This window comes from Caenorhabditis elegans, chromosome X, assembly GCF_000002985.6.
Source record: "Caenorhabditis elegans chromosome X".
Taxonomy (NCBI): Eukaryota; Metazoa; Nematoda; class Chromadorea; order Rhabditida; family Rhabditidae; genus Caenorhabditis; species Caenorhabditis elegans.
In genome coordinates, this window is record NC_003284.9 from 11991426 (window position 1) to 12018182 (window position 26757).

Sequence of the window (26757 nt, forward strand, 5' to 3'; positions counted from 1 at the left end):
TAGTCGAAACGCATAATCGAGGAAATTTAATACATATTTTAAAAACAAATTCAACCATCCAAATAATTATTTACTGATTTAGTCAATACAATAGTTCCGTCAACAAGTTAAAACCTATTTAAAAACAATTTTATTAATAAAAAAAATTTAGTCCGACATTACTATGACATGAAGTAATGTACGCAGTTTCCGATTGTCAATCTTTCAATCTTACTTGTGAGTGTTCGTATTTCTTTACAAATTCCGTCATTCCATATTATAAACGGTTTAGATCCTGAAAATGTATATATTGGTATATTGACATATTGGCATGTTGTTAATTCAATTATCAGACATAATAAAGTTTGTTAATCTATCAAGTTTGATTTCGTCTACAGAAAACTTACTTGCAAATAAAACTCTTTACTCTTCACAAATATGCTGTTCAAAGCAGTTGTTGTTACAAACAGTGTGATCCTGTACAGAATCGACTTTGGTATTTGACATATTATTTGAAAGCGCGGTTCCTGTTATGATTCGTTGACTGCATTTGCCGAAAAGTTTCAAAAAGAGGCTTCTCCGTGATTTATTTTTTGCAATTCTTCTGAAAATGCAATTTAATTTGATCTGAACTTAGCCAGTTGCTCACTTGAAAGATTATTGGAATACGAAGTGCCAAATGAATTTATTTTTCGATTGGAAAATCCATTGTGCAAATCAAATCAAGCTTGACATTTTGAAAAAAATCAAGTTTAATTGAACTCGGCGACCCTAGCCATAGAGTCCTGCCGAGCGGAACCCAAGTTTTCTGTAAAATAAATTTAATTGTAAAAGAGTATTGGAAAAAAATAAAATAAAAAACAACGGAAGACTGTTCTCTAGTAGATGCAAAACGTGGATGCCAAAAAGAATATTCTCGAGAAAACAGGAAAGGTCAGAAAGTATATTGTTGGCGCAGAAAACGAGAAAACGATGAAGCTATTTTGAAGACATATAAACCCCCATCGAAGGGCAACGAGAGACATAGAGAAAAAAAGCAAATTTATATTTCAGTTTTTTGAGCTGCTGTCAACAAACGCATAATATTTAGAAGAGGGTGAGACAACAAACAAGAAACTGTAGCAAAACGGAACAAAGATAGGAACATTGAAAAATAGGCAAAAAAAAAGAGAAATATAAATATTATTCTGTTATTTTTGCACCGAAAGAAGTTGAGTGATTCTAAGTACAAAATCACTTCATTTTTCAAATTTTATGACAAAGCGTAGCTCCTTCGTATTTGTTTTCAAACAAGTTAGATAGAGAAATATATGGATTATTTTAGAAACATTTCGTTTGACTAATTGGTGATGAAAAGCAATTCTTAGTCGAGTTTTTAAATTGACGTTTCCAACTTCAGAAATTTTGTGATTTAATTTTTAAAACAAGCAATAATCTCTCAAGCAACTTTTTGCTAACAACTACGTTTAATAAATATATATTACACAAGATACACAAGATATTTAGTGGGTATATAACATAAAACGGGTCAGGTGGTTTCCTTAGTGGCGCGGTGAAACATTGCCCCTGCATTTCATTGGATGATAAGTGGGACAGCGTTGCTGCGGCGAGTGTATTTATGAAACAGAAAAATGGGAGGAGAACATTGAAAATTAATGGAAACGGAGTTAGTGACAATATATCACAAGCGAGTTATTTGAAAGGTGTTTGAAAATTTCATATGTTCAAATTTTAGTTGACGCTGACTATTTTACAAGATTCTATCTGACTAGGGCTGTGCAATCGGACGTCCGGCGTCCGGATGCGTGTGCGTCCGGCGTCCGGAAAAACTGGACGCGTGTGTGTCCGGCGTCCGGTTTTTCGGACGTCCGAAAATTTGTTTTTTTGTTTTTTGTTTACAACCTCACTCATTCTCACTGAGATGTAAACAAAAAACAAAAAAAACCGGACGCACCCGCGTCCGAAAACCGGACGGTGGGTGCGTCCGGCGTCCGGCTTTTCGGACGTCCGAAAAAAACGGACGTCCGGTTGCACAGCCCTATATCTGACAACATTGCTTGGAGTGTTGGACCTTCTAACTGCACTATAATAATACATAAAGCACATCAAAAGGAGTTGCCTGCGGCTGGAATCGAACCAGCGTCGCCACGGCCACAACGTGGAGTACTAACCACTATACTACGCAGGCCGAGAGATCTCGAGAAATCAGGTCTTTATCAGCAAATATTTTATTTTTTCCAAGTAGTGATAACTTTATCATTACTGCCGATTCATTTAAAAAATTAATGATGATTTCTCTTGAGAGTATCCAATTTCGAAAAAGTTTTTGTGGACGATGAAGCATCATCAAATGAATTCGGTGATGAAAATAGCCATAACAAGTGAAGTGAACGTCGAAATGTGGATGAGATACGATCCAATGTTGATATCCGGCAACTTCTGAAGACATGGCAACTTAATAACAATTTAGATTCCTACGGAAATTCCGGTACCGTATATTTTGATGTTAGAATAACAGTGACTGGATATTTTAAAAACTTCTGAACAATTTAAAATGTTTTATTATGATTTTTATTCATTTCATTGAACTTTCGGCCACTGATTTTTTTGCTGGAAGTTTATTTGTGCACTGACCATAAAAATTGTTCTTCAATAGAATAACGTTGTCGGGTCTCTTTTATTTTAATTCATTCTGCTTTTGCCATTTTTGTTTCTCCCACCGGTTGTCCATCTTGATAAATGTATAAAGAATACAAATATGTATAAACGTTTTAATTTTTCAAAAATTGCTTTTCATAATTTAAAAAAAAGTCACCCTTTGAAAATATTCAATAAACTAATTCAAGCCTCCAACTAAAATTCCGCATAAACTGTACACATGATTATTTACACTTTCTCCTGCAATACTTCATGTATATGATAGGACGAATAGTTTTGAATGAAGTGCAATTCTTCTCAATCATATTCAACCTCTGGTATTCACTCGTTCTGTATTGTAAAAAATCCACTCAGTTTCTCTCAACTGCCTTCTCCCAAACACTTGAAAATTAAAAAAAAGAACCGTTAAATTCACTTGTAGACTTTTCATTCTGCTTTTTGTACAGTTCTCAAAAAGTACATATCTAAAGGTCAATTTGCAAGCCGTAAAAACTGTGTTGTTTCAAAAGTTAATTGCCAATGAACAACGCAACTTGTGGTTGTTTGTGAAAAATCGCATTGAAACTTCGTTTGATTATCTTTCTCTTTTTATTTTTGAACGAATTTTATCATTCGAATCTCGTGCTGTTCTTGAAATAGGCAAAGAAGATAGATACGACCGTGTCAGAAGACATCTCCACCTTTTTTTGTCTGTATAAAAGGTATTTTCACAATATCAGTTACAGATAGATTTTTATTTTGTACTAACGAAACTAACGAAAATTTGGTCAACTTCCTACTCCGAAAATGGAAATGTTTCAAGAATATCTCACTGCACCATCTGTAAGTTTAACAAAACATATAATCTAAAGGTTGACTACGGCCACTGGCAAATGATTAAAACTTGTTGCTATGGTGCCAAATTAACCATAATTAAATATCCGAATAAAACTTTTAAAAAAATTTGGAAACTTTTTGATTTAGAGTCAAGTAGTGATGAAAACTGACTTTGCATCATTTTTTAAGAAATCTAGAGCACTATCGCATGTTCGAACCCAGGCAATGTAGGCATTTGGATATTTTAAGAACAGTTAAAACAAAAAAATTGAAGAAACAATTAATTAAAGTTATTTTTATTAAGACTTGATATAATCTTGAAACAACTCAAAAAACATCTCATAACTGTTTTCCATCCAATTTAGCATGTTTTACCTACAAAAAAACTAGAAAAAAAATGCAACATTAGACATTATGTACATCCTAAAAACTACGCAGTTTTTACTTTAACACAAATTAATATTCACAATCATTTGCTTTGAAATACTTAAATTACATGAATGTTTAGAAAAATAGCAATGTTTTTTTTTAGTTCCAAACTTGTTTAGAAATTACTTTTATGAGAGAGATAACTGTTTCCTTAAAGATAAGTGCAGAAACTAATCTTTGGGTTTATTACGTATATGAAAGTCTGTAAACTTCTTCAATAAATGACAAATTCACTTGTGTTTAGGTCGAAGGAAAGGTACAACAACTGATCGCATTCCTAGTTCAACAGCCTGCCGATCAAATCGACAATAGCTTTGACTTTAAAGCACATGACCAGGATCGTGCCGAATATTTTGATACAATGATTGCAGAGGCCTTGACTTCATTTTTCGAAGTGCCAACCGAACCGTCAGATATTGAACCGTTGAGCACTGTCCAGGATGTGGTCAATCGTGTGAACAGTGGAAATGCTTAAGCAAATTTGCTGATGATTGAAATAAATGCATTTTCCACAATGAAGTGTTTTTAAGACAGTTTTTTGAATTCAAAAATTTATGTAGGTACAAAAATCGAAATTTCAAAACTATAACTCTGTTCGAGTTGTGCTATGATTTACGGCAAAAACGAATGGAATGTTCTCCCAGACTACTGACGCATGCGGTGATGACACATGTTCTTGCAAACATGTCTGTAGAGTTGTTTTTAAGGGCAGATTAAAATAAATATAATGCAAATAAGTCACCTTTGCCGTTTTCATTGTTTTAGATTGTTCCATCTTTTAGAATGGGATACATCTGTCAGTTAAGAAATTGCTCAAAAGTGCAAGTGCAAAGAGTTGCATTTTGAGCAAAAATCTGTGTTATGTTACACCAAACTATATCCATAAAACAGAAATAAAAGTTTAGTAGATAAAAAACACATTCAGATAAAAAGTTAGTTCTTTAGAGATAAGGTTTAAGGCTAGTTTCTGAGTTCACTACGTCTGCAAAAATGCCAAAGAAAAATTATTATATTCTAAATGTGATATAAAATGTTTTTTGAACCTTTGAAAAATTGTTAACGAATAAGATAACATTTTATTTAGAGGTATTCGAATTTGTAATTTTAGAAGTTTCTACCTGCAAGGAAATGTGGAAACAGTTCTATGTTTTGTAAAATAAAGTAGTTCTGATTCAAATATACATACATTCTAGAAAGTACATTTTTATTATTTTTTGAAATTATTTCTGTTCGTTTTCCGAATAATCAATTTACTAAATTCAAATACTCCAATTTGATTATAGACCGGTAGTAAACCAAATACCTCAATGCCATTTTTATATTTACGTTTACTTTTTGTCCAGAGCTCTACTGTTTTTCTTCCATCATTTTTTAACATAGGACAATAAAGTACATTTTCTTCGGAACAATATATAATAACCGTACAATTGAAGTACAGAGGTAACTGATAAATAAACTTCTTTGTTCTAAAGTTCTTCTTATCGAACAATTCTAGAAAATGCATACAGTTGAAGAAAAATATCATTGTAATATTTGAAAACCATATTGATAAGAAATAATAAACAAGTGGACTTTGAATTTGGTAACTATACAAATTTAATATTCTCGGGAAATCGTCACTAGAGGTGATGTTTGAAAAACATGTACCCGCTTTGAAATTAACATGAAATTGAAGGTGGAAGTAAGATTATGAAAAAATTGGTCACAATACAAATTTACGAAAAATGTTCAAAATCATGGAGCTACAGCTGGTTTGTGTAGCAATAAAGAATAACCACCGTAATAAAACTTGAAGTTGAAAAGTTGAAGCGGAGTAGCGTTTTCCCTTAAATTATAAAACAAAAAGTCTTGATATACCATATATAACCGTTATAAATGTATATAATTGTTTAAAAATGATTTTTAAAAGTTTAGCATTGCAAATAAAAAGTGATGAATTATTTTAAATTCCGGCGCAAAATTTTTGCCTTTTTTCCGAGTTTTGACATTTTCACGTTTCCCGGGATTACGATTTCTTTTTTGTTTTTTTTAAAACAAAATTTCTCCCTTTTTTGGGCATTCGGACATGCTGTAAAGAAGTTTTTGAAGAATCTTTGAAATTGGCCTGAAAATCAATAATTCAAACTTTAAAAAATGTTTAAAACTTTTTTGCTGAAAAACTTAAGAATTTTCGTTTCTATTATCCATTGGTAAACTTGTTTAATGTGTTTGAGTATGAAAAAATGTTCAATTTATTTCTGTATTAATCACAGATACAAGTTTCATACAAAGAATCACCATTTGAGAAGGAAAAAAAGAAAAAATGAGGCTTACAGACTAGAACAGACAGAACAGCGGATTTAACAGAAAAAAGAGACACAGTGTTGTTTTTCATGATATAAATATAATAATCTCAGTTCTAAACCAAGGTTTTTTAATTGGAGGGAGGGAAAATTGAGTTCAAGGAGTTATGAATTTCAAAAAAGTCTTTTAAATAGTAAGTGATAAGACCGATTTAGAATACTTTCTATGTATATACACCATCTTCAATTTGAAGCACTGACACGTGTGGCAAAAAAAGAACTATAAATTTTCAGACACAATTTGATAAGGAAAGAAATTGGGGAGAGACATATGTTAAGAAAAATGAAAGCGTAACCCTGCTTTGCACGATTTACAAGTCACAGGTAGGTTCACAAATAGAGATTTGTGTTGCAACGTCTTCCAGTAGTTGCTCATGCTGCGCAATTGGAGAGTATTCCCCGCTGGTATTGGTTGACATGTCCGATGTACTCCCTGTCGAGTCTAAATATTTTATAATTAGTATTGCATGAAATTATTGAAGTTGAAAATTGTCAATCGGATTAGTGGAATCAAAATCGCAAATGTCTTTGTTTTCAGCGTTAGTATTTAGAAAACCAACTTTTTTTTTCAAATGTTTTTATATTTAGTTAGTTCAAAAAACGTTTCAAGGAGTGCAAACTTTTGTTAGCTAACTAAGATTAAAGTAAGTAAAATAAGCACTCAGGTGAGGTGTATGACGAAGTTGAATATTCGTTTTTGATGATTTCTCGACTCCTTTCGCTTTGGAACACTCCTGCGATCCAGGTGTTGTAATCTCCTGTTAAAAAGAGGTGTTAGTGTTTAAGAAGGCACACACGTGAGTTGTTAGCAAAAAGCAAAACAGAAAGACTGTAAAAGCAAAGTTCTTACCACCAGAGTGCAGTTCACTGTATGTGATTGGGTTTTCCGCTGATCGGACATCTTGCTTCATCATGCTGATCAATTCTTGATGATTGAGATCTTCAACTTGCATCATATCTTTCTTCACCTAAAATTACAATATGGGATTGAGTGATTTAATTGGCGCACTTCGTAAAACTAAATTACAATAATATGCGGTAAATTAGCCCAATTTTCCACATTTTGATCCTTGGAAAATTATATAATAAGATTGAAACTCACTCTGAATGGACATTTTTTCTGTGGTGCTTCTGCTGGAATAACTCTCTGGATGTATGGATGTAGGAGAGCATCTTGAATGTTTATCCTCTTCTGGGCATCATATTGGAACAGTTGCTTCACAAAATCAATAGTGTCACAGTTTCCCCGAACAATTTGCTAAAAAGTAGTTGGTTACCGATTTGTAATAATCATATAAATGCTTACATCATCTCCTCGAGCTTTGCAGAACATAATATCATCCCATTCTGCGTCCGCTTTCCTTCCGAAGTCTTGAATCAACTTCCTTGTGCGATCACATCGAACCTCATTAATAACTTCTTGAGGAGGTTGTCCAAGCATAGTCAAAAGCATTTTGATCTGTCCTTGAACACTTCTTCCCGGCAGAATTTCATTTCTAATGACCATTTCTCCAAAGATACATCCAACCGCCCACATGTCAACTGCTGTTGAATGTTCGGGAAGGACAAACAAAAGTTCTGGAGCTCTGTAAGGAAGTGTGGCAACGTGTTGAGTCATGTAGTAGCAGTGCTCTTCGTCGTCATGCTTCTTTGAACTGTTGTCTGCACATTTGGCCATTCCGAAGTCAGCTATCCGAAGAGTTCCATCTTGGTTAACAAGCAAGTTTGATGGTTTTAAGTCTCTGTGAGCGATGCATGCAGCATGAAGATACTGTAATAACAATCATTAGATGCTGGAATAACATCGCATTCGGAATTTAAAAATTACTCAGTTTTTCCTACATTTTTTTGCAAGATATTCAATGTACCAACGAACAATTGTGATGTATTTGTTGAAAGATGTTACGAGAAAAATGGGATAATTTCATACCACACGGAATAATTTTCAAATTCACTTTCAGAGTGATCTTGACTTGTTTCCTGATCTTGAACTACTTGATAATAGCACCAATTGTTCTAATGTTTCCGTACCGAGTTTCAAGCTTTTTACGACATGGCGCCAGATAGTTAAGACGTCATTCATCTATCTTTCATTCAGTTTTTTCTCCCACTCCCCCGAGTTCTCTTGAAGACAAAATTGGGGCGGTGGCTTGTGGCAGTGCATGTAATCATATGTTTACATTCGTAAAGTACACTTTTGGTTTCCGCTCAAAGCAGAAGAAAGAGGCTATTTGATTAGTGTTATCAATATAACTTCAAGAAGAATAAGAGAAGAATAGTTGAATTCAACTGTACGATTCTTTTTGAATAACAGCACTTACTTCAAGTCCTCTTAAAAGTTGTCCCAAAAATGCATTGATGTAATGTTCCTCCAATGGATCCTCGTTTCCATAAATGATATGATGAAGATTGTTTTGCATGAGATCCATTACTAAAAATTATTTGATTATTGTACTCTACCGTTCCATGCTCTTAGATAATTATTTTTTTTTCCACGAAAACGGTTCTATGTATAGTGGGTATAATACACCCAACACAATGCTTATCAGTCAAGAATCGTAGAGTTATCGTAAACAAAAATGAAACCTTACCAAGAAAGACGTCGATTCCAAGTGGGCCTTTGGTACGGAAAATGTCACGGAGAGGGACAATGTTTGGATGATTAATGTAGCGGAGAACACGAATTTCACGAAGAGTGCGCCGGGCAAGTGTTGGTGTGGCAGAGGCATGAGCAACTTTCTTAATGGCAACCTGCAAGTGTCATCGTTTTTGCAACGGTTTCAAATAAGAATGTTTTTAGTCACCTTCTGATTACTTGAAGTTTCTACAGCTTCACAAACAATACCAAATGCTCCTGAACCGATATTCTGTGTAGGTTCATATGTTTCCGCAGCTCTTTCTAGTTTAAAATCATGCTGAAGCTGGCGCTTTTTCAAGCCGTCCAGCACACGATTGAAACCCTCTTTTTTAGCCGGCATTGAGCCTAAAAAATGAGAAATTGTCTGAGTTATATTCAAACTTTCAACAATAAAAAGGGTATAACAATTGTGCAACACGAGGAAAGTTTTCGAAAAAGAAACACAAGGATTTAATTAATAACGAGGCAACGATAGAAAATGCAATTTACAATACCAAAGTTCAAACTTTTGAACAAACTAGATAATATTGCAAATTGTAGAAAAGGTATAATAAAAAGAAAATAAAGGAAACACGACACAATAGAAAGGGTATGGCAGTGATAAGGAACTACTATAATTTGCATAAAATGCGTGCGATCGAATTTCTAAGGGAAACATAGACAATTACAAAAAATGAGTGTGCGATATGGTAAACTGAAGGTAAAACTTGTGGAGTGAATGAAGTTTGAATTGAGAAGTCATTTGGGGCTTTATAATTGAAAGTTTCTGATTTGATCAAACTTATAAATTAAGGGAAACGCTTCAACGAAGGGCACAGAGAAAGGGAAGGTGAAGTAGCACTTTTAATAGTCAAGGAACAAACAACAAAGGGTAATAAAAGTAGATGAACTTTTTTTAATCTTATTTGTTACACACCTTGAACGTTCAAGTTAGTCTGACCCAACGGTTTTCTTGGTGCTTCTTGCGATCCTCTGCTTTTGCCGTTAGTTGGGTTAGTGTTGAAAAAGTTATTTAGATATTCAGCCTTTGGAGACCGGTTTTCCTGTGGAGGAGACATTGATGTGATGGGATCCTTTGTTTTTGCAAATAAGGATTTGATCTGGAATTTTGAAAATGTGACCTAGTTTCTCTTAGTAAAGTGGCTCTGGCATAAGAAATGAAAAAATTAGACATTCTAATCACGAATAATTTTTTTTGTGAGTCTTTTTTTTTCACTCATTGTCAAGCCGAGCGCCTAATTAATTATTTCAGCGTCAGTCAAATGAAAATCGTTTAATCTCTGTAACAGGCAATGACTGATGTTTTTAATTTATGGGCAATTGTATACAATTATACAGGTTCTGGTCTCACACTGAATATCAAAAACAGTACTACTATTATCAATGCCAAAGACAGGCAGAGGAAAAAACCAGACCCCGTCATCGGTGCCAGCAATTCATAGTTTTTATACGGCGTATATGATAAGCAGCACAATGTGGCTAGGGCGACAAAACGCAAAAACCGTAAAGTAAAAAAAGAGAAGAAGAAGAAGTTGGAGAAAAAGTTTCGAGCGACAGGGCGGAGCCCTAGGGTGGAGTCCGGAGTGAGTTGTTACGTCAAAAATTGTTAGAGATAGTGTTATGGCGAACATTTGAAACAATAAGTGGATTACGGCAAGTCAATGTGTCAAAATGAGTCGAGTACATGTAGAATTGGCGTGTTCAATTGAATCATACGGAAGTCGAAATTTCGATGAACTACATTAAAAAATCATTCAGATTGAAATTGTGACTCACGGAAGTTGCAAAGTGTCAAGTGAACATTTTTATTGCAGCAAGACCAATTGTCAGTGACGCCGAGATCATAAAACATTATCTCAACCAGAAGCCGAGTTACGAATTAGTGGACTTTATTCAGGAAATCGTTAAAAACTTTTCAACCGGCAGGACACAACTTTTTATTGCTGATAACTAGAAATTAACGGAAAAATACAAAAGAAAAACAACTAGACCTTATAACTAAACTTAGCTGGACTAAACTCATATCTAGGTTTTATTATTGACCAGATAATTTATTCTTCACAAAACTTTAACCTAGTGGGATCAACCTAAATTAAGTATTTTATCAAATATCAAAATTTATAATCATAAAATAAAACAATTATTTTTACTGAAAACGTCACTTTTTGGTTTAATAGTTCAATTCTATAACTTGCAAAAATGAAATATTAAACAAAAAACCAACTAAAATAATCCTATCAAAACTTCCATCTGATTTGTTAAAGTATAACTCACAATTTGAGAATATTATCACCTTCTTATATTATTATAAAGAGTGTGGGAAAACTCAAATTAAATGTGAATCACACTCCCACGCAGTAGTTTTTCGAAAAAGGTGTGAAATGATAAGGGAACGTTTGTTTCTAAATTTAGCAACGGGAAGAAAAGTGCAAATGATGGAGCAGCTTCATAAAATGATTACTTTCAGATTTAATGGCTTACCTCATTATTAAGTACCTAAATTTCAATTGTTCTGTTGCAATAAATTGTGTTCGAAAAAAAGAATAGTCTAGGGCTTAGAGACACGATTTGCAAAAAGTTGATGCTTTTGATAAGGTAAGAAGAGTTTAAGGCCTTGACAGGTTTAGGATTATTTTCCGGTTCCGTACACGTTGGCAACGTGACCGCAAGATGCAAAGCAAAAATCAAAATAGAACCCGTTGACCTGTACAAAATCAAGCAATCAAACAACCACTTTCAAGAAAAATCAGCTGATAACTTGAGTTACTCAAAAAGTGTTGAACAGTGGAATTTTTCGGACAAAAAACTAAACTATGCGGATGTCTGATAAACTGAAAAATTGAAAATGTTAAATGATAATAGTCAAGAGGAAGGAATTGTGTCACTTTGTATATGGTAGCCGGAAATGAATTTAGTGACGGGTTTAATTTTTAAATTTTTAAACTGTATCATACAGCCATTAAAAAACACGGGCTGTATATTTTATTCGCAGTAGTAGTTTGAGCTTATTAAACAAAGCTTCGTGGATTTTATGGTAGATGTGTAGGCAAGATTTTCAGTTGTTCTTTTTTTATATATTGATATTTTGTACTTGAATGTGAGCCGTTTACACATTACACATCTAACCGTATTTTCCCTATGTATTAGACTACGTTCAATACTATTTTTGGTTCGATTATTTTGAGTGCAATATGGTTTCAATGATATTTTTAAGTCGAGATTATACTTTTTAGTGAATATTAAAATACAAAATTTTCTTCACTAGGAATACAGTAAATGTGAAGCAATCCTCGAGAAAGTAAGCAAAATTGTCTTCACTATTTCTTGGAAAAACAAATTGCAAAATTTATGGTAAGGTGCAATACTTACTACTGCTTTAGTCATTCACTGTAAAGCTACTTTTAAAAAATATTTTGTGAGTGTGTGAAGTGAGAAAAAACTGATTGGCAGTTCAGAAAAGATTGAACTAATTCAAATAAAATAACTTTCTAATTGTACTCAAATGATTATGTCTAAAGAATAGTCTGTTCTTTAATATAAACATTTTAAATGTTTCAAGTACAAGAACTGTTTTGGCAAAATGTACCTATTCACGCACGAACAAATTTATGCATTTTTTGCTTCACGATGAACTATATTTAAAATCATCTAATAAGTGCAAAACACGTGATTATCATCTTCAATTCGATAACATAACGTAAAAAGAAACAGAAAACTGTAATAATGAAATCATGCAAAAATCACAAGACCAGCTAGGCTCTTTCCGCCAACTTGGTGATTTTAGAACCGGTTTCAAATTCCAGTCCCTTTCATTCCCACTTTCTTTGTTTCAAATTTACTGAAGTTTAATGAAAAGTTGCACTAGTTCACACCGCTGACACACCCCATTTCGCAACTCGCCGACTGTGTCCAGGAAAGTTACACGATAAGACTTTTCCAGTCTCGGTCTTGGTCATTAGTTTTTATAATAGACGAGACAAAGTGCGGATGAATAGATGAAACAATTTTCTAATAAAAGATTTCTGAGTAACTTCTAGAACCACTTGTAAGAAACCAGGAATAAGACGAGAGGAGGAGAATTAATTACTAAAGGTTTTTGATGATGAGAAAAAGTTTGAGAAAGAGAGGTGTGATCACAACATGAATCATCCCGTTATCTACTACTATGTATCCATCTTCTTCTTCAATTTTTTATTCAATTGGGTGTGTCCTCCCTCCTCATACCCATTTGATGTTCAAAAATAGTATTGTAAGGGTGGAAATTCAAATTTATGGCAAAATTGTTTGATAGGAAAATATTGCTAAGAAATTTATTAAATTGTTATATTGTAATTTTGCAGTTTACTAAACAAAGTTCTTGGAAGCCCTTGAAATGTATAATCATGGGGATTTTGTAAGCAAATTTGTTCGTTTTTATAGATTTGATGAATAGAAAAGCGGCAAAAGTTATAAAGTTCTACCACATGTACTTCTACTGCAATGCTTATCCGATTTTTTGCGCTGTTTTAAAAAGTACATGTTTTAGGAAACTGCTAAACCACGAAAACCATCTTAGAGCTGCCCTGTTAATTTAAATAGAATGTTTGAAAAACGAGACATTACCACATGCGTAGCAAAATTTCAAATTTCCGATTGCAAAGTCTCACGCACTCACTTTAGTGTTAAAAATCAGACAAGTAAAAAAACTTACTTTTTCCAAAAAGTCCGCGAACACCATCGTGTTTATTATACGTTGAATACCAGTAAAAAATGCGGTAGAACTAAGTCAATGTGAGATGAAGAAAAAACGTCAACCAACGGGAAGTGTGGAACGTTATCATGAACTCAAAAGTGACATATAAGGGCTGATAATTAGAAAAATATAGCGTGTCAGTGTTTCGCAATCGGCGTTTTAGACGGTTTGCTCCGGTGACAAATAAGGATATTATTATTATTTTGAAAAAGAGGTTGATATCATATAATGTGTTCAACTGGACAATATTTTTGTTTGCTCCCACTGTTCAATATTGTTAGTTAACCAATGCCTTTTGTGTAGTCCTCATAGTGGAGTTTTAGAGACGTGTAGATGTCAAGCGCAGGATAGTTCCGAAATTATGGATAAGAAAATAAAATTATTTAAACAAATTCTGTTTAAAAAGAAAAAATTTGAATATCTTTTTTGATTTTGGAAACTCAGGTTAGCGAAACAAACACTAGGTTTAGAAATTATATAAAACTGAAATCTTCGCATACAGTGCAAAAAACATACGACGTATTCAAAAAGTTATAAAATCAAATTATGAATAATATCTAATACAAATGTTAGTAATTGATAGATAATGTTATTAAAGTTATTGCACGGAAGCAACACAATTTTGAAACAAAACACCATATCCTAATATAACGGGGGTATTCAAAAACATGGTATCGTTGAGAAACTAAGATTAATAGACTCAAATTAGTATGAACAACAAGCTTAAGAAGCCTGTGTAAAAGATTACGCACAATAGAAAGACTTTAAACCTTGCCGAACTGATTGCAACGCATAGTGCTGCTACGGAAAAATGGAGGTGAAAAAAATTGTTGGCAAAAAAGCAAAAACCTGAGAGGGGGAGTCTGACTGAAGAGAAAGAGAGAGGGCAAGCTGGTAGAGCGGAAAGAATAAGATGAGTAGCAAGTTGTACCGTGTTTGCCGACGATTTTCACGCGAGTCTCCTGCTCGTCGTACGTGTAACGTGTGTAAACATGCACGGAGCCACCCTCTCAGAGAAGAACTCGGTATCCAAAACTAAACCGATCGCGTGGTGGTTCTACTTTTATTGATGCCCTTGAAGAGGTAACCGTGGAAGCTATTTGCATAACGATACCTCCCGTCGTTCTACAGACGTTGAGGTTTACGAGTACGCCCTCTTCTGTTTCTAGGGTCATTTTAGCAGCTCCTTTGAAAACACAGGGAGGGGTAAAAAGAAAAAAAAGATTATTCAAAAATTTCAAGGTTAGTCGTCCATCTGTCAGCCATGTTAATTACCTTCCATAGGTTGGGATTCAAAGTTCAAAATTCATTAAAAATTGGTCTCTTGAACAGGTCCAACATTGGTTCAAACACAGTATTTATAACTTATCTAGTTGGAAGTCGAATAAAAAGGTCTAGAACTAAAACAGTATCTAGAGCATGATTTCATTTATGTAAGTGGGAATTAGATATCAATTCAAAATTGGAAACATTTTTTTATAAACCCATCAAAGAATAAAAAATAATTTCGCATACTAAACGTTATTCCATACATGCAATTTTCCTCGAACCAAAACTCAAAAAATCGTTTTTCTTTTCTAAGTGATACTAACCTAAAGTGATATAAAGATAAGAATATGTTTCCGTCAAGGTCTGTCAAGAGAGGTGTCATAAATATGTATGTATTACGTTTAAGTGAAGGGACGGCACTGTAATACCGTACACAGAGGGAAAGAAGAAATGAAAAATAACGATGTTTTCTTTACTTTTCATCTGAAACGCGGAAAGACTAAGCTCTACTGCAAACAAAGTGGTTAAAAAGAAGGTAAGAAGTTGCTGGTAAGCGAACATCAAATAGCAACACCCTCATCAAAGCATCCAACAAAAAAGTCAGATCCCTTTAACGAGGGAGGATGAGGAAAGTCTATTCTCTTTTTCTCTCTTTCTGATAATCATCCGCTACTCTCCGGTAATTACACGCTCTTTTCTTTTTGCAGAAGGCCTCACTGTTACCTCATCGTCGTCGTATGAGATCCCTCCTTCACTTCCGAATATGTATACAGTCAGACTACTAGGCAACTAGTTTTTTCTCCCCTCTTTTCCCTCTTTTCTCTGACATTTTGTATTCAGGAAAAAAAACGAAACAAGGGCGAGGTCAAGGGTTGTGAAAGAAAACCGTAAAAAACCCTAAAGCTGGAAGTGTGGAATCGTAACTGTAAAACGTATAAATGGAAGAGGCGGTAGTTTTTACTCAAGTTTTTGTGAATTCGTATCTAAAACTGCAAAATATAGCCATTTAAATACAATTTTCATCGTCTAACAATTTAAAAGCTATGTTTAAAAATGAAATTAACTTTCAAAATCCTCCCTGTAATAACTGAACGCCAATCGGAAAATTTAACAAAACTTAAGCAAATAACAATGTAAAAAACAATAACATACACAATACAAAATACCCTAAATTTTTATAATGACTGTTTTATAATGAAGCATAGTTCGCACAAAACCGAAAACTATGTACAAACCACAATAATATATTCGCAAATTTGGAAAACCCAGAAACAATCGGCACGAGGCTAATCCTAGTATAATTGCAAAGCAGTAGTCTACATGGCAGAAAAGAGAAAATATCTACCAGTTTTCACACCTTCAAGCAAGAAACAAAACAATGAAGCAGAAGTAGTTTCTTCTTCCCAATGGAAAATTACAACAAAAAACAACACATTCCAGATGAAACGCGGAACAGGCAGCTAGGTATATATGCAAATATTTAGATGATTGCGGGGTGAATGCAGAAATCAGCAGGGAGGCTAACCGCCTAAGACGATAAAGCGAGACGAGAATGCGGGCGGGAGGCGCTTGGAAACAAGAAGCTTGTGATCGTAATGAGAGAATATGAGATTGATGACAAAGGTTAAAACGGAAAGGTGTCCTGCCACTTGAAAGTGTCAAAATTAATGAAAAATAAAGATGATCTCACCATCATCATCATATGTCTAACATATCACCTGTGTGAGATGAGGGCGTAGAACTAAGGTTTGGCGCGCCCGCGCTCTAGAGTAGGCGGATTTTGCCCGAGGAAGGTCACCCTGCTGCGAGAAATACATTTTACTATATATCTTTGCCGGCCTAATGAGATATCTTCCGTATTGTCCAACAGGGTAATTTACGATTTCTACCTTTTTTAAGAAATATTCTGGGTGTGTCAAGAAATCAAGGGTCTTTGAGAGGGTAGAAGTTGCAATAATGAGTGGGAAGAAATGAAAAGAAGATTGAGGTAATTTATGGGTTACCGTTTGATAGGTCTTAAGAGTACCGCCAAAATATATCATTAGTATGATTTTCTTCTACAAAAATGTTTACTATATATGTATAATTTACTAGTAAAGTGTATAATTCAAAAATATGTATAATTCACTAGTAAGGTTGAGAAAAATCATTGATGCAAAGATGCAAAAGAGTTTATAAGTTGCCAAAACTTAGCAATGTGGGAGCAAAGTTAACTGACAAAAAACGGTAGCTCTATTCCTCACAACTGTCGCGAGAGGTAGAGACTCGAGAGTTTTTGAAAAAAAGGTAGTTTTTTTTTTCGAAAAGCGGTGTCATGCCCATTGATTATTACTCATAAATCATTCATTCCGGTATAGTAGAAAATGACGAAAATCAGTTTTTAATCTCGTCAACCTTTTTATATGAATACTATTAATAGCAAAAAAAGCATACTTCTAATTACAGGTTTTCAACACTGATCACTAATCTGATTTCTAATGCTTATGCAATTTATTACATATTTAAAAATTATGGACACTTTTTTGGGTGTGTCCGTAAATATTCCACGGGTGGGCTTCAAGGTCGTCTTTTGACAAAATAAAAATAATAAAATAAACTTGACGGATAAGGCGTTAGGGAGTGTGTGAGATTAAATGAACAAATCTCCGTAAGAAGCAGCAGGAAACATTGACGGGACTATCAAAAAGAAGAAGAAGGAAGATCTGGACGGAAGGCAGTCAGGCGGAATTGGATTTCAAACGAACACCATAACATGTCCTAGGAAGTTCAGTGGGAGGACGGACGATATGGGTCAGTGAGTGAACGCGCATCGCACAAATTTAAAAGAGGTAAAAAAAAAGTTCTGGCAGTAGTTTCATACATAATTATGATGATGGTGTTGCGCATAATTGCTAGGCCATCAGTCACAAAGAACATTCGCTTGGGACAGTACAGGAGGGATTTAAATTTGAAAATGAGGAGAGGTGGGTACTACATAATATAACAAAAAAATTGCATACGGTTGAGAGGGTTGGGCATTCGGGCAAATAATTTTTGTGAAATTTAAAACTCTCAACTTCCCAGTGAGAATAGTCTGGCCCAATTCGGTTTATGCCATATTGAATGTAATTTCAAACTTTTGTAACATTAGGTTTCAATTTTGTTTTTTTAAATTAAGAAAAAATATACCAATAAGTTCTGCCCCAACAAAAGTTTCAGAGTTCCGAAAAAAAGTATTTATATTTGAGAAATTAAAGACAAATCGAAGGTTTTGCCTTAAAAGGTTTATAGTATAGCTGAATTTAACTCATTATCCGAAAATTTTCGAGCTTGTTTTAATAAATCAAAAATCACCTGATCGATGAGAAATGGACATTTATGTAGTCAAACGGAACATAATCCTTTTTATGTATCTTAAAGAAGCCGTATAATTGGCGATAAAAAGAGTTAATCATCAAAAATCGGAGGCCGCCTATCTTAATGTTCACATATGTCTGCAAATTTATGGAACATGACAAAAATGAACCGGCTCTAGTCTCTCCGGTCCCGCAAAAACCGCTTTCCTTCCGTGTTTTACACCCATATAACAAATACACACCTTTCCGCACTCTTTCTCCTCATTTTTCTCGGACAAATAAACACATTAGCTTACATTCACACTGACCGGTCTCCCACTTGCCCTCACTACCAGAAACTTCCTAAATGGAATACGTGGTGGTGATGGTGATGTCTTTGGTGTTTTTGTTCTGTTGATTCATTCTTTATTTCCAATTTCTAAAGGTAATGGAATATGGTCTCAGAGGATGAAAGAAGACAAGAAAGTGATCGTGTTTATTGACAAGAGACAGAAATAGTCGAAAGAGGGGAAATGATTTCCTAAAACCTGTGGTAGGGAATTCGAGCTTGGTATTCTATGGGTTTAAAAGCTATTAAGAAAAACATTTTATGTTTCACTGGAGTACCGCATTTTTACTATTAGTATTGCATGTAAGACATATTTTTGAATTTTCGACGGAGGCACAATCTTGGAAAAACAATCGATTTTTGAATTTTCACAAAATTATGGTTTGCCAATATGTTAGAGCACAATTATTAGAGACCGTAATATCAATAGAGACTGCATGGGAGAAGGGGGTTTTTTGATTGGTTCGTAGGGTATCAACACTACTTGTAGGTGCAATACTATTAGAGGAAATTTGGTAATTAGATACATATGTTTTAAACACGTCACTGTGATGTGTTTTTACCTGAAATTGAAGTTGACTAAAAAACACATCTTGGCGTTTTGTTTTTGTGCAAATTGATGTTTAAATTAAACTCTAATATTTTTTTTTATTTAAGAAACGTTTCATCCAATAAACCTTATTTAAGAAATAAAAAAAAGACTCCATCAAAACGTAAAATTTAAGTTTTAATCAAATAAGAGGTTCATGCGAAATGATACACAGTAGAAATACACTGAGAACTAGGAACTAATCAGTATTTGGAGTGCAACCAAGCAGAAATGGTTGAAACAAAAACTACGACAAGAGAGGAACTGGACCACTTGGACCGGTCGTATTAGCGTACGAGACTAGAAGTAGTAGTGGTTACAGATGCCAAAAACTAATGTAAAGTACATGTAATATGTATTGCTTTCGCACCGCAAAATCTCTTTTTACTGTGTCACTAACTCATATAGAAAAGAACGTAAGCAGATTATAAGCAACGTACTCACGCACATTTATTCACTGTTTAGTACTGTGGTGTAGGCAAAAATTGATAGTTCAATAATATAACAATAGAGTTCTATCTACTATATTTATTCTACTAGTCTTGCATGCAAGCCTAATTTTCAATCGGTCCGTAGGAGACTAATAAAGGAAATGCCGTAATAATCTTCGATTAAAAAAAGTTCGGAAAAATATGGACTAATCGACTTTAACCATCGAATATCTTTCTAACTTATACTTAGATTTTTTCAAGATTTGGAAATTTTCTAACAAGTTTCCGAGAGTTCGAACTTTCTTTCTGGTAAAATTTGGGTCAGATTTTAGTATTTCTTCATGTCTGCACGGTAGCTGTACCCCAAAAATTTCAAGGCATTTCAGTGTTAAACTGAGAAGTAGTATTTTCTAAGCCTACAAGCTCAACTTACCGTTTGCAAATTAAGATTTTTTGCAAGCTGAAAAAAATTTTACTTTTAGGAGTGGAGCTGAACATTTTAATGTTAAGAAGAAATCTCCCCATTCAAAAACAATTTTTGTCGTTCATTTGTATTTCTAAATAAAACTACATTCATATTTTTGTTTTAGTGTATATCAAGAACAATCAGCTCCGAGATGTTGGAAGTTTTCAAACGATGAGAAAGGACGGTGTAATCGGTAAAGAAAACAAACCATTTAGTTTTGAGTATACACGAAAAGTGAAAGCAAAAGAAAAGTGAGAATCAAACTCGATTGCGTAATTTCAACTAATGCCACTAGGGGTTCGAGGACAATGGCCAAACTATCTTCTCCCAGAATTCTCATGTCAAAAGTTCGAAAGTTGGGTGAAACTTCTGATACTGTTCAACAACTGAAAAGAAATTCGATACAATTTTGTATTTATGTACCAGAAACGCCAAAAAATTTTTGTTGTCAATTAAGGTTGCCGTGTTAAAAAATAAGTAGGAACGAAAATTGTTGAGATAGAACGGACGGACGCGAGCATGTTACACATTGGTCTTGGGTCATTTGAGATTTATTTTTTGATGCAAGCCGTGAAAATGTCCAAAGATTTATTGTTTATTGCTGCGATTGATTGCTTCCGCAATGCATAAGTTTTGTAGCACATTTTCATAACATTTATGTGTCAAATCAATAAGAAAGAGAAATGTAAGATTTCGAAAAATGGGAGAACACGGCCGCAAGAGATTAAGATAAAACAGCACAACAAATTGGATTACTGAAGTATGTATTAATACATGATTACTTTTCAAGCATACATTTTATTGAGTAGCGATTAAAATAAACTGTCAAGACGCCAATCTGCCATGAGCATATATATTTTAAAAAACAAATAAGCTTATAAATATCTAAATTAGCGAAAAATCGCTGTTATGTTTTGGTTACGATTGTACAATTATATTTATAATATATTTTTTCGCATAGAAAAGCAATGTTTGATAAATTCAAAACACAAAGTTATCCATAGTTGTGTAACAATTGAGAACTATCATTTTTTAATTTCAATTTGAGACTGGTATTTTGCTGTCAAGCCTTTCTTAATCAACTACGTAGAGACAGTAGTCTTGCTTTAAAGTTTGTATTTAACAGGTTCTGAAATACCAAAACTATTTTCAAAATTCCTGGAAAAAAAGATGTTCGTTCAATGAACGGAGAGTGCTCAGTCTACTGTAAAATGACCTTTTGAAATGTTGTAAACAAATCGAGTAAACTCTTTGACCCATTTCTGCTTGTTTTTCAGCTTCACTTTTGTGCTACCTACGTCATCAATGCCAATGAAAGTTGAAAAATGAACTAGATTACTGTATAGCGACCATTTGTTTTAACTCATCAACCTACCCACGCACTTTTTTGTGTCCCTGAAAAAAAAGAGTAAACTGAGAACCGAATTGAAAGACGTCGACAGAGAGTTATTTGAGAATAAATGCAAACAAGAACATCTAATGAAAAATCGGGCAAATTTGAAAAGAAACACGGCGCGGAAGAAACAGAAGAAAAAAGGTAGAAGAGGATAGGAAGAGGGCGCTTTTGTTGAAAAAAGAACGAACGGGCTAGAGGTTGAGGGTCGTGTGAAGGTGTCGAACCGGTAAATTGGTGTAAAGGTAAAGATGAAGTTGATGCGAATTTGTTGAGTTACTGGAAGAAATATCGAAAACCGCATAAATACATCTGAAAAGCTTTTTTTCACAAATCAGAAAAGGAGCTGAATTTGTTCGAGTGCAACAAGAATTTCTAAAGTTCCGGCACAGTTTCAAGACTAAAGTTGAGTTGTCTGATGTACACGGTCCACAATAGACCAGCATATAAAACTAAACGCCTTTCTGTTTTCTCAGTTTTTGCTTTTACAGGTATTTCAATCAGCGATAAAATTTCAAGTCGGTCATCTGAATTATTTGTTCTTTCATGTATCAGGCTGATCTAGCTCGGAACATCTCAAATGAAAAAAAATTTAACTGAACCTTGAACTATGATATGCGTTTCTAAACTTTTAGGAGTAAGAATAGTTCTGCCAAACAAGGATTTTTAATCTCGCAAAACATAAAACCGTACGTAGTTCTTCTTTTCAATTCAAAATTGTATAGAATTGCTGTGCATTTTCCCCATTCTTTAAAATTGAAAAATGCAATTTAAAAGATACACTGGTTTCAGATCATCGTGCTTACCGTATTCAGCTAAAATGAATAACTTTCAGAAAAGTTTAAATTTTTTTTTTTTTGGGCGGCCATGCCCATTCGAGTAGAGAAGACTAATTTGATTTCGAATCGGATGATTCAGAATCGAAAGCATGTCGTAAACTTCACGCTTTCTACCGCCAATATGCTAGCTTACAGACGCCCGCCACGACACCCGGTGGTTTTAAAAAAATTAATTTAATATAAGAATCCGAGCGAAGAGAGAGAGAGAGAGAGAGCCAGTTCACGTGGGAAAAATTCAATGTCCGCATTCTTTTTTAATTCACGTAAAAATAACTTCGGAGTAAGCAGTATTTTATCACAAATTTTATTCATAATTCTAAGGCATGAGAAACTTTTTAAAAATTTTTTAGAACCGCACTTGACCGTTAAGCTCCGCCCATTTTTTAAAAGACACATTGTATGACTAACATTGATCATTTCATAGCTAAATTCAATATTACTTTCAAACCATTTTATCTTGATGGAATTTCCAGATTGAATGAAAAATCAAGATATTGGTTTTCTTACTCATTTTTAAACTGGGTAATTAACTCTAGTTTAAAAAAAAGAACTTGAAACTCGATTCTGTTAGTCGAAAGAATTTAAAAATAATTATTCATTTTATAAGTGTTGTTAATAACGATTAGACTAAGTTTTTCATCTTGCAAAATCCCGAAACGCCTCAACACATAGTAAGGCAATCGAAGTGAATTCTAATAGCAACCAATAAATACAAAAAATTTAGGCTCATTCGTAGAGTCTATGATCTTTAATGTACTTGATTACGGAATCTGGTGTGGTGTATTTGATAGAGCGATGTTCTTTCAGAGCTGCACGAAGACTTGTTGAACTTATTGAGTTTGACGAGATTGCATTCTGAAATAACAATATTTCTTAATTCCAGGCATTTTCTAGTCACCTTGATGAAATGCACTTTGTCAGAGTTTTCATTGAGGTTCAATTTTTTAAGGGTTTGTTCAGGATCTGAACCAGGTCGCGATCGGACGACTATTCCTGCAGAGATGATTTCCTCAACATCTTCACGATCCCAAACTGGCGTTCCATCTGCATAAAACTTGTCGAATGATTCGATGACGTCACCTCCAAACAACAAGAGCACATTCACATCACTTCCGAGTTTATTCTGTAATTATTAATTGATAAGAAAAGCAAATACATTATTTCTTCTAATATAATCATAATTAAACTAAAGAAAAAATTCAATTCTAAAAGAAGAAAAACGGTTGAATTTTCATTTTCATTCGTGTTTGTCAATTTTACTAGAGTCAAATGTTAGCAAATTGTAAGAATCTTCACGATCTTTGTACTTTCCCACCGCCATACAAGAGCATTACTTCCGTATAGTCTTACAGGTCCAGCAAGTGATGTCGTAGCGGATAACATCACGGTTATCCGGCCAGAACCGCTGCCCAAGACAACGACTAGGCCTGCCAACGTTTGGAGGTCACGATGCAAGCGCGCCCCACCGGACGGCGCGCGGATCTGAATTGCCGGCGCCAACTCCAATTGTCATCATTCTGGAATGTTCCTGGCCCCGCCCAATTCCCCTATATAAGGAGCCGGAAACGCTCATTCGAGGTCTTCTCTAATTCCTTTTACTTGTGTTACTTATTGCCATTTTCCCCTCCTTACATGTTCCATTAACTCGGTGTTTTCCCTATTAGTTTATCCTTAATAAACCGTAATAACCTCAAATCTTCCAACTCTTATTAAATTAAAAAGGAAAGTGAATCATCAAAAGTGGCATTTTATTTAGATATACTCATATGAGTCTATTTTGTTTGGTCGACTAAGAAAAACTGAGTATTTTCCATTTTTAACTGTAAATAAAAACATTCAATCAATTTTTCTAGCAACATAGTAATGGTTTCCAAAATTTGCCCACTCATCTTGAAAAACACTCCTGGGAAATATATTTTTGAAAAAATTTTGAGCGATGTATTTTTCAAAGATTATCGAAAAGAAATAAACTTGCCTTCACATCCTGCTGATGATGTTTCAGAACATTAACAGTTGCAGTCCACTCAGACTGGGCACATTCCCAACCACTTGCATGAATCCAGTCAGAATCATAAGTTGCTGCTTCGGTTTGTGCAAGACTGCAATTATATTTTTGTGTTCAGTTACATAAAATTACATATTATTTTCTGATTTCAAAAAACTGAATTAAATATTATTGCGAACATAGTAACTCAATTAATTTGGAAATATTGTTTTCTGTGTTTTTTTTGTGTATAAACTTTTTTTGAATTGTCGCATTACACAGTTAACCTACCGATGTTTAGCGCTGATCAAACTCTTTTTCGCATAACCATCACTGACTGGGCTCATAATTCCTTCGAGAACTATTTTTCCTGACTTTTCTAGTGAGTACTTGGCATCCTAAATTTGTTTAATTATAACGTTAACTGATGATATACCTAAAATACCTCCATCATGCAAAGATGTCCATTTGTTGGAGGATTGAATGACCCGACTGCCAAAATGACAACTTTTTCGGTCCCCATAGTGGAATTGTTCTGTTTCAAAAAAACATTCTTACATACAGTGCGTCCAACTTCTATAGCACCCCCCTCCAATTCGGCCGTTTGGAGCTTTTCAAAATATTTTTTGGAAAAGTGTTAGTGCAGTTCGATAGCAAATGTTGAAAAACCTATGCTCCCCAATTTTTATCATGATATCTCAAAAATCACGGAAATTAGGTCAAAATATCTGAAAAATGGCCGTCCAACTTCTATAGCACCCCCTCTGATTTTTGACAAATTTCTGTAAATTCGGGGTTTTCTTCGTAGTTAATGAATTTATTTTGTAAATAACTTCACACCAAAATAATCAGGTGGTTTCACTTTCACATTTAAAAAATAAATATAACACTTGAAAACACGTGGAATGCCTGGGATTGTCCTGGAACGTTCTTATTTGCTTCAGAGGCCATATCTCGGCTCCCAATGATTTTCGCAGCACCAAAATTGATCAAAATGTTCTTCTCCGTCTATTCATTACTATGTAATTAGTTGTAGAAAGCATTTATTCATATGAACCAAATGGAAAATGGAGCAACTTCAGTGGTTTTTAAAAGGTTCGATTTAACCATGAAAACGAGCGTTCGGAGGCGCAGAGATAATGGTTGGGAATACATTTTCAACTAAAAATTACTACATTATAGCAAAAATTAAAAATTATTATATATGAACAACAAATCCGTGGAAATCCATGGGTAACTCAGATGCCAGACATCTACAATCGCAGGTTCAATGTTTTGTCTGGTAGCTTTTGCATTACTTGACCAAAAAAAGATTCAATGAGCGAATTCGCTAAATTTAACTTGAGTTATAAATACAACTAGCAAAATCGTCATTCGGAAAGGTATATCTTACTTTTCTGTCTAAAATTTTCGCATGTTAGCTTGAAAAAAAGACTTGCGGCCTCGCTTTGCCTTTGTCCTCTTTTTTGAGCGGTCTCATGATCTTTTCCGTATAAATTTTCAAAGACTTCTAATTAAAATCGAAGCTTCAAAGACATTTGAGCAGGATGAGCTGAAGTTCTGTACAATACGAAGTCAAAACCTTCAGCTCTGCGCCTCCGAACGCTCGTTGTCATGGTTAAATCGAACCTTTTAAAAACCACTGAAGTTGCTCCTTTTACCATTTGGTTCATATGAATAAATGCTTTCTACAACTAATTACATAGTAATGAATAGACGGAGAAGAACATTTTGATCAATTTTGGTGCTGCGAAAATCATTGGGAGCCGAGATATGGCCTCTGAAGCAAATAAGAACGTTCCAGGACAATCCCAGGCATTCCACGTGTTTTCAAGTGTTATATTTATTTTTTAAATGTGAAAGTGAAACCACCTGATTATTTTGGTGTGAAGTTATTTACAAACTAAATTCATTAACTACGAAGAAAACCCCGAATTTACAGAAATTTGTCAAAAATCAGAGGGGGTGCTATAGAAGTTGGACGGCCATTTTTCAGATATTTTGACCTAATTTCCGTGATTTTTGAGATATCATGATAAAAATTGGGGTGCATAGGTTTTTCAACATTTGCTATCGAACTGCACTAACACTTTTCCGAAAATATTTTGAAAAGCTCCAAACGGCCGAATTGGAGGGGGGTGCTATAGAAGTTGGACGCACTGTAGAAAACATAGTCTCAATCGAACTGAGATTATTGTTTGCTAAAACACAGTGTCTCATATTTATTGATATAAATAGGAAGAAAACAATGTGGAAAATTGTTTAATGAATTGCTAATAAAGTTTAAAAATGATAAACAATTACCTTTCAAGTGCATTACTCAATGCCTCAAAACACTATCGCTTTGAAATAAGTTTCAATTTCGCAATGGTCACACTATGAAACACGCCCGTAATATTTTATATACTCCCTTGCGTCTTTCATTACCCACTGGCAAACGTCACACTCCAAGCAACTACAGAACACTTGGGGGCTAGTCACACTCTCGCTAGGCCGCGGCCGCAGGTCTGCAAGCGCGCTCTATTGACA

General features: G+C 34.3%; 3 protein-coding genes, 1 long non-coding RNA gene and 6 other non-coding genes across 15 annotated transcripts; 4 read left to right on the forward strand and 6 right to left on the reverse strand.

The window, feature by feature from the left end:
• Window positions 1–58: 58 nt before the first annotated feature.
• On the reverse strand, window positions 59–508 carry linc-15. Its single transcript, NR_102214.1, has 2 exons — window positions 387–508; window positions 59–274 (listed from the first exon to the last, which is right to left on the reverse strand). It is a non-coding gene; the product is annotated as a long non-coding RNA linc-15 (long non-coding RNA).
• A 133-nt stretch (window positions 509–641) lies between these two features.
• Window positions 642–765, reverse strand: C49F5.11. The gene has a single exon (NR_102215.1). It is a non-coding gene; the product is annotated as an Unclassified non-coding RNA C49F5.11 (non-coding RNA).
• A 1330-nt stretch (window positions 766–2095) lies between these two features.
• Window positions 2096–2167, reverse strand: C49F5.t1. The gene has a single exon. It is a non-coding gene; the product is annotated as a tRNA-His (tRNA).
• A 1191-nt stretch (window positions 2168–3358) lies between these two features.
• On the forward strand, window positions 3359–4414 carry spig-15 (Acyl carrier protein). Its single transcript, NM_077607.8, has 2 exons — window positions 3359–3459; window positions 4127–4414. Exons 1-2 carry the CDS (start codon window positions 3424–3426, stop codon window positions 4355–4357), a joined length of 267 nt encoding a protein of 88 aa, NP_510008.2. The 5' UTR covers window positions 3359–3423; the 3' UTR covers window positions 4358–4414.
• Window positions 4415–6098: 1684 nt separating this feature from the next.
• sma-5 lies at window positions 6099–13579 on the reverse strand (the record flags this gene model as incomplete). Of its 6 annotated transcripts, NM_001404211.1 has the most annotated exons (10): window positions 6597–6666; window positions 6886–6982; window positions 7075–7192; window positions 7327–7482; window positions 7531–7995; window positions 8546–8655; window positions 8816–8975; window positions 9029–9207; window positions 9779–9962; window positions 13553–13579. In NM_001404211.1, the coding sequence occupies 10 exons, from the start codon at window positions 13577–13579 to the stop codon at window positions 6597–6599; spliced, it is 1566 nt and encodes a 521-aa protein (NP_001391190.1). The 6 variants fall into 6 exon arrangements, with proteins under 6 accessions (NP_001379447.1, NP_741908.1, NP_001407511.1 ...); NM_001381114.3 differs by lacking the exon at window positions 13553–13579 and having other exon boundaries at window positions 6103–6666; NM_001047832.3 differs by lacking the exon at window positions 6886–6982 and having other exon boundaries at window positions 6536–6666.
• A 2892-nt stretch (window positions 13580–16471) lies between these two features.
• Window positions 16472–16525, forward strand: W06B3.5. Its single transcript, NR_072198.1, has one exon. It is a non-coding gene; the product is annotated as an Unclassified non-coding RNA W06B3.5 (non-coding RNA).
• On the reverse strand, window positions 16472–16525 carry W06B3.3. The gene has a single exon (NR_072199.1). It is a non-coding gene; the product is annotated as an Unclassified non-coding RNA W06B3.3 (non-coding RNA).
• A 1035-nt stretch (window positions 16526–17560) lies between these two features.
• On the forward strand, window positions 17561–17696 carry W06B3.4. Its single transcript, NR_072200.1, has one exon. It is a non-coding gene; the product is annotated as an Unclassified non-coding RNA W06B3.4 (non-coding RNA).
• Window positions 17697–20126: 2430 nt separating this feature from the next.
• On the forward strand, window positions 20127–20302 carry W06B3.6. The gene has a single exon (NR_072201.1). It is a non-coding gene; the product is annotated as an Unclassified non-coding RNA W06B3.6 (non-coding RNA).
• A 2526-nt stretch (window positions 20303–22828) lies between these two features.
• On the reverse strand, window positions 22829–26618 carry nmat-1 (Nicotinamide-nucleotide adenylyltransferase). The gene is made up of 6 exons (NM_001392856.1): window positions 26533–26618; window positions 24674–24763; window positions 24520–24626; window positions 24220–24343; window positions 23143–23367; window positions 22829–23099 (listed from the first exon to the last, which is right to left on the reverse strand). Exons 2-6 carry the CDS (start codon window positions 24749–24751, stop codon window positions 22971–22973), a joined length of 663 nt encoding a protein of 220 aa, NP_001379025.1. The 5' UTR covers window positions 24752–24763; window positions 26533–26618; the 3' UTR covers window positions 22829–22970.
• Window positions 26619–26757: the final 139 nt, after the last annotated feature.